The 7,728-nt window shown below is 33.8% G+C and overlaps 1 protein-coding gene across 1 annotated transcript; it reads left to right on the forward strand.

Annotated features, from left to right (window-relative positions):
- Positions 1-1,813: 1,813 nt before the first annotated feature.
- On the forward strand, positions 1,814-2,755 carry LOC107148897 (olfactory receptor 6C2-like). The gene has a single exon (XM_015493626.1). The coding sequence runs from the start codon at positions 1,814-1,816 to the stop codon at positions 2,753-2,755; it is 942 nt and encodes a 313-aa protein (XP_015349112.1).
- The last annotated feature ends 4,973 nt before the right edge of the window (positions 2,756-7,728 follow it).

Here is a 7,728-nt window from a genome sequence, read left to right on the forward strand (position 1 = left end):
CAACACTGTTTTGTTTTGTACCTAAATTTTACTATATAACCCCAAATATAAAGAAATTTAAGAGCATATAAAATATTATTTTTACTTTAGATAAATTTACAGAAAAGAAAAGGAGAAATGTAGTTACAGTGCACAGCATAATACAATGTGATATATTCCATGACTGAATAAACAACAGGTACTTGGAAATACCACAGGAGCACAATTTCATGTGCTTTAGGTTCATGAGCAAAGATTTCCTGAAAGAACTGATACCTAAGGGGATCCCCGAAGGACTAATAGGTATTATTCAAAAGATTAGCCTGTGCGGAGGAGAAAGCATGCAGAAAATATGAAGAATTTCAAGTAGTCAGTGTTAGTGGAACTCAAGCCCTAAGGAAGACAGGTAAGAAAATGAGAAGTGCTGAAGTGAGAAAATCAAAGAAACTACTTTCCATAAAGAACCTTGCAGGTTAAACAAAAAGATAATTGTTTCTATATCAAAAAGTAGTTAACACTGGAAGAAGATAAGAGCATATGGTAATTGAGATGTGGACACACAACTTGTAATGTTTAGAGCATCCTCAGATTTGGCATCCTTGGAGGGTCTAGGAAACAACCCAGAAATAACCTATATATTTAATGATGTTTTCATAGAGGATAGATCTCATCTTTGGAGAACATCATATAAATGATAAAGCATATAAATTGATGAAATTACTCATGGAGAGCATAGAGAAAGAATAACAATCAGAACATGAAAAGTGAGAGATCTGAAAATAGAATATTGGGAAGGACCTATATTTCACACGTGAACAGAAGACTCAAAAGAGAGATACTAAAAATAAGAATCTAAAGCTAGGAGGAAAATGAAAAAGATGGCATGGAACCCATTTCAAGAATGACCAAATTTTGCTTTTTAATGCTGTGGCAGTTTCAGGAAACTTAAGAACTAAAATGTGTCATTGTCTTCAACAAAAATGAACTTGTTGGGGTGTTAGGAAAGCTATAGGGAGTTGCAAGTTAAAGTCTCAATATAACTATTTAAAACCTCAATGGAATGAAGATGAGCTGAGGAGAAATTAATGTCTTTTAAATGAATTTAAAGCATCATGAAAAAAAAGACACATCATAGAAGGCTATATTTATTGATGTTAAATAAAAAATTAACTTCTGGGCTTTGAGAGAAAAGGGAGAACAATCAAACAATTGGTCAAAACTCAATGCATAATGAAATACTTTATAATTATAAATATCTTGGACATAACATTTATTCAGACTTTACATTTATTCAGACTTTACCCAACCATCTTTAATAAGTATTAGTCTCCACTATAGAAATCCTGTTGTGGTCATTATTCTTTATTTGTTTTCTAGGAGAAATATATCTTACCCTTAAAACAATCCCCAAGTAATAACAGTAAAGAGAATCCATGTTCCTACTTACCTGGATATGTACTGTATACAAAGGGTTTGCTTGGACAAAGAACGATTAGGCACCCAACAAATGACATCTTTCTGTAACCAATATGGAAATCGAGTTCACCTAAAGATTTGTATGTGACCAATCAACTACATTTTTAAATTCTGAGGGGAACAAATGATTAAAGAAAAAGTGGATGTTTGACAATAACAAATCTCCACTGCTCATACACATAAAATACAAGAAGGCTATTGTAATAGTAAAATATTGATTATGATATAAAAAGAGAAAATAAACATACGCTGATTTGTTTGACTTCTATGTGCATAGTCTTCTGCTATAGAATTTGAATATCTGTCTCTTCATAAAATCTTGATTTTTACACAAGGATTAGGTAAATATCAAGATTCAATGAAGAGGAACCACACAACAATAACCACTTTCATCCTTCTGGGACTGACTGATGACCCAAAACTGCAAGTTCTGCTTTTTCTCTTCCTGTTGCTCACCTACATGTTGAGTGTAACAGGGAACCTGACTATTATCACCCTCACACTGGTGGATCCCCATCTTAAGACACCTATGTACTTCTTCCTCAGAAACTTTTCCTTCCTAGAAGTTTCATTTACCACTGTCTGTATCCCTAGATTCATGTACAGTTTATCAACTGGAGACAATACTGTTACCTACAATGCTTGTGCAACTCAAATATTTTTTGGTTTTCTCTTTGGAACAACAGAATTTTTTCTTCTGGAAGCTATGTCCTATGATCGCTATGTGGCCATCTGTAAACCCCTTCATTATATGACCATCATGAACAACAGAGTGTGCACCATATTAGTCCTCTCCTGCTGGGTAGCTGGCTTGATGATTATTGTCCCACCCCTTTGCTTAGGCCTCCAGCTTGAATTCTGTGATTCTAATGCCATTGATCATTTTAGCTGCGATGCAAGTCCCCTCCTAAAGATCTCGTGCTCAGACACATGGATACTAGAACAGATGGTCATAATTGTGGCTGTGTTTGCCCTCATTATTACCCTAGTCTGTGTGGTTCTTTCCTACACGTATATCATTAGGACCATTCTGAGATTCCCTTCTGTTCAGCAAAGGAAAAAGGCCTTTTCCACCTGCTCATCTCACATGATTGTGGTTTCCATCACCTATGGCAGCTGCATCTTCATCTACATCAAGCCTTCAGCAAAGGAAGAGGTGGCCATAAATAAAGGAGTTTCAGTTCTCACCACTTCTGTAGCGCCCTTGCTGAACCCTTTCATTTACACCTTGAGGAACAAGCAAGTGAAACACGCTTTCAATGACTCCATAAAGAAGATTGTATTTCTCTCAAAGAAGTAGAAGTTGTGACAAATAAAATAAAACATTCTGTAATTCTTTTATTACTGCTTCTAAATTACTTCATTGTTTCCTTTCTACATATTTGCCTGATTAGCTTTCTCAATGACATTTAATATTTCATCCCAATCTCATCTTTATTAAACTCTCTATTACTTCAAATCAAATTCATACTTTGTGTTTCCTTCATTGTGAAACTAAAATATATAATTTCCAAGCAATTACATTTTTCTCCACTTCTGAGCTAGAGATGTGGCAAAAATAATATTGCTCTAGGGACTATTGCTCTAGGAAGTAAAATAATATTTTAAAATGTATAAATTATCTATGGGTAAATTATATGGCAATAGTGGTAGTTACATTTTTTCCTGTAATACAAGATACAAAATGAATATCACAAATGCAAAAATCAAAATAAAAAAATTAAAAAACAAAAACACCAAAGACATGCTAAAATATTCACCAAATAAGGCATTCAGGCCCATTAAAATACTTGGAAAAGGAGATATCAATAGGAGTTAATGATTAGTCAAAATTGAAGAAATGGAGAAATCTTCAACATCACTGATAAGACTTATTTGCTATCTCCTTATATATAAGAACAACATCAATTACAAATATATATTTAATCTAAAACAATATAAACATAAAATCACCTATTATGAGTTTCTAATTCAGAATAGATGCATGAAAGTGAATTGGAACACTAAATTCTACATTCCCACAAATAGGAAATCTAGTTAAATCAACACAAACAAATATGAACACTCAGAAAAATGAGAAATTATACCCCATTTGATTCAAATGTATGATATGTAAAGATCATTGTACTGTCATGTGTTACTAATAAAAAAAAGAATTAGGAAATTGGAAGAAAAAAATGAATATGAAAGATTTTTAAAAGATATTAAGGATATGGGATGATAACACTAGGAAAAAATAATGAAATACATATGCTAATATAAATTGAAATTAAGATCAAGGGAATAATATAGAAAATACTCAAAAATTAAAGAGCTTAGAGTTGAAGCTCTTAAAAATGTATTCATTGAGTTCATTATAAATAATGAACCCATTTATTGATTGGGTAATTTTTTGGGTTTTTTTGGTGTTAAATTTTTGTGTTCCTTATATAACCTGTAAATTAATTCTCTATCTGGGGTGAATACAATAAACATTTTCTCCCATTCTGTATGCTCTCTCTTCATGTTTTTGATTATTTTCTGTTGCACACATAGCATAAGGCTGAAGGAAAGTTTTCCCTCCAGAGGGAAAACACAAGCATGTCGTCTACCCCACATTATCACTGTATCTGGTTCATTCCACTGTCCTGTTTTAAATGTTTCCACCAAACTAGGCCAAATGGATCTGCCGCAGTGAAAGACATGTGTCTCTCCACAGCAGTGTGACCTATAGAGTCACAGTTTTTAAAAAATTTAGAAAAACAAACATGATTAATGTTATTTTATTGGTCTTATTTCCCCTTTTTTTGTTTAAGTAATTATTGCTTAATAGAAAAATGATTTCATTCTACTATGGCATGACCTTGATGTTATAGGGAATACTTTTTTTTTCAGATCAATACAAAATTTGTGGCAACATTGTTGAAAAGAAGAAGTAGTATAAGCTGGGGTATTATCAGTTTTCAGTCTGTAAAGGACAGCCTAATATTGTACAAGCAGGTGGGCAATGAGAAATGACATATTGAGTATTTTCTTTTACAAGGGCAATGGCAAAGATAAAATGAGAATAAGTATCAACAAAAACATGATCATAACAATTTTTGCCAATCTGAAGGACGTGAGTTACATCCATTTGCTATAACTGATTTGGTGATAAACCATGGGGACTAACCCCAGTTGGTGAAGATGGAAAATGTATAATACATTGTGGACATAGGTAAACAATTTGATGATCTTTCTCCCTGGTAGTATGAAATGTTTTATGTAAACTAGAAACATTCTGATGATGTAACTAATGTGAGGTTTATGTGCAATCATATAAAGAAATTTGTTGACAGACAACAACCAGTATCAATCTTATCAATACCTGATACTAAAGAACCTGGAAGATTAGAATGTGCTCTGGTATGATGAATGAAACAGGATATTGATAAATTTGAATTGCCTTATGTAAAGTGTGGCACAAATGGAACAACTCCTTTGACGGTGTATTTCCAATAGCAACTGTTTCAATATGTTTTCCAACTCCAACCATATATGCACTGTCATTACAGACATTAATTGGCTCCTTAGTTATAATAGCCAATTATTATTAACAATAATAACATTAATATACATGAATTGCCTCATTAGTAATGTCAAATAAAATGCAAAGGAGAGCATGAAATTCTGCTCATTGTGCAGAAATATATGATGTCTGTTTTATCTCAGTATGAGCATGGTTCTAGAAGCCTGCTTTTCCTGAATTGAGCCATCAATGAACACTGTTATTGCTCTGACTATTGGTAGAGCACATACAATTTTGGGAAAAATAAATGAAGTTACAAGAGCAAATTTAATAACCTTATCCTAAGGATGGTGACTTTATACTTGACAAGAAAAGTTAGCAAAATCCATAGGCCACATATTGGAAGGTTGCCAGAATCAACTATGGTTTTGAGTAGATAAAGGGGTTACAATAATAGAAGGATCTACTAATCTCTAGGGTATATAAAGAACTCAAAAAGCTAAGCACCTATAAAAAACAAATAACCCAATCAACAAATGGGTCAAGGACCTGAACAGACACTTCTCAGAAGAGGATATACAATCAATCAACAAGTATATGAAAAAATGCTCATCATCTCTAGCAATCAGAGAAATGCAAACCAAATCTACTCTAAAATATATCATCTCACTCCAGTCAGAATGGCAGCTATTATGCATACAAACAACAATAAGTGTTGGTGAGGATGTGGGGAAAAACTACACTCATACACTGCTGATGGAACTGCAAATTGGTGCAGCCAATATGGAAAACAGTATGGAGATTCCTTGGAAATCTGGGAATGAAACCATCATTTGATCCAGCTATCCCTTTCCTCAGACAATACCCAAAGGACTTAAAAAGAGTATACTACAGGGACACAGCCACATCAATGTTTATAGCAGTACAATTCACAATAGCTAAACCGTGGAGCCAAACTAGATGCATTTTAGTGGATGAGTGGATAAAAAAATGTAACATATATACACAATGGAATTTTACCCAGCATTAAAAGAGAATAAAATCATGGCATTTGCAGGTAAATGAAAGGAGTTGGAGAAGTTAATGCTAAGAGAAGTCAGCCAATCCCAAAAAAACAAATGCTGAATAGTTTTCTCTGATATAAGGAGGCTGACTCATAGCGGGGTAGGGAGGGGGAGCATGGGAGGAATAGATGAATTCTAGATATGAGAGAGGGGTGGCAGGGGAAGGGAGGGGGCAGGGGATTAGCAAGGATGGTGGAATGTGATGGACTTCATTATCCAAAGTACATATATGAAGATACGAATTGGGTGTCAACATACTTTATATACAGATATATGAAAATTTGTGGTATATATTTGTAATAAGAATTGAAATGTAAAAAAAAGGCAAAGTACATGTACAAAGACATGAGTTGGTGTGAACATACTTTATATACAAAGATACGAAAATTTGTGCTGTATATGTGTAATAAGGATTGTAATGCATTCCACTGTCGTGTATTTTAAAAAAATAAAATCAATTAAATAAAAAAATAGAAGACTCTCATCTAACCAATTGTAAGGACTCAACAGTTTTGGGGAGAGTGAGTTAGGTGAAGATATTCAATAACTCCCAGTGACTGCCATGTTGCCCCTGTAGGGTATGAATAGTGGGAAATGTTAATAAATATATAGACTCTTCTGGATTAATTCTAGTAAGCTGGGCAGTCTAAAAGAAGTTTCAAGTTTTGTCAAGGCTGTCCTTGCTCTGCCATAAGTTGGTGAGAAGTTGAAGAAGGATCTCTCTGTAAAATCTGAAACAAAGGACAGAAATCCACAGTGGTTTATTTTAAACTTGGCTGCAATCAGTTAATATCACCCAGTAATTTCTGAAAGTCATTAAGAGTTCATGAACTATCAACTCTGATTTGTAGATTTTGTGAACAAATTGTTCTTCCTTTGATTAAGTTGCCTAAATATTGAAAAGGAGAAGCCTTTTGCACCTTTTCCAGGTGCTATGCATAAACCCATTGCAGTAAGTGAAGTTTCTAATTGAGCAAAAAATTTAAAAGCAGATCTGAACTAGTGTGACCAAAAAGAATATCATCCATATAATGTATTATATATGCATCAGGGAATTGTTCTCATACTGGATCCACAGCCTGTTCTACAAAATTCTGGCATAATGTGGAGCTATTGTTCATACCTTGAAGCAACACCTTCCAGCAAAACCTCTTAACTGGTTCTCTGAAATTTATTGCTGGGATGCTAAAAGCAAATCTCTTACAGTCATCTAGATGTAATGGTATAATGAAAAAACAATCTTTTAAATCTATTACTATTAACTTATAAGAGGGAAATTTGTAGAAGAAGTCTGGAATATAAAGCTCCTATTGGTTCCATAGTTCAATTAATAGCTCTGAGATCTTGTAACTATCTCCATTTGCCAGATTTTTTTCTTTACCATAAAATCTGGAGTATTCCAAGGGCTTCGAGTACCCTCAATATGACCAGCTTGAAGCTGTTCTTGAACAAAATTATGGGCTACTTGGAGCTTTTCCCATGTACGGGGCCATTGGTCTACCCTGACATGATCATCAGGCAAGTAATTTTTTTCTGCTGTTTCCTGCACTGGTACACAGATCAATGCCTCTGTTAAGATTTTTGATTAGATGAATTCAATAATTTAAATTGTCTTTGTTGAGAAGACTGAGGAATAGTTAAATACCTTTCCTGTTAATTTCCTTTTAATACTTTAGTGGAAATAGATCCTTGATTAAACATCTGAGATGTCACCATGGAATT

The sequence above is a fragment of the Marmota marmota genome, unplaced genomic scaffold (assembly GCF_001458135.2).
Source record: "Marmota marmota marmota unplaced genomic scaffold, marMar, whole genome shotgun sequence".
NCBI lineage: Eukaryota > Metazoa > Chordata > Mammalia > Rodentia > Sciuridae > Marmota > Marmota marmota.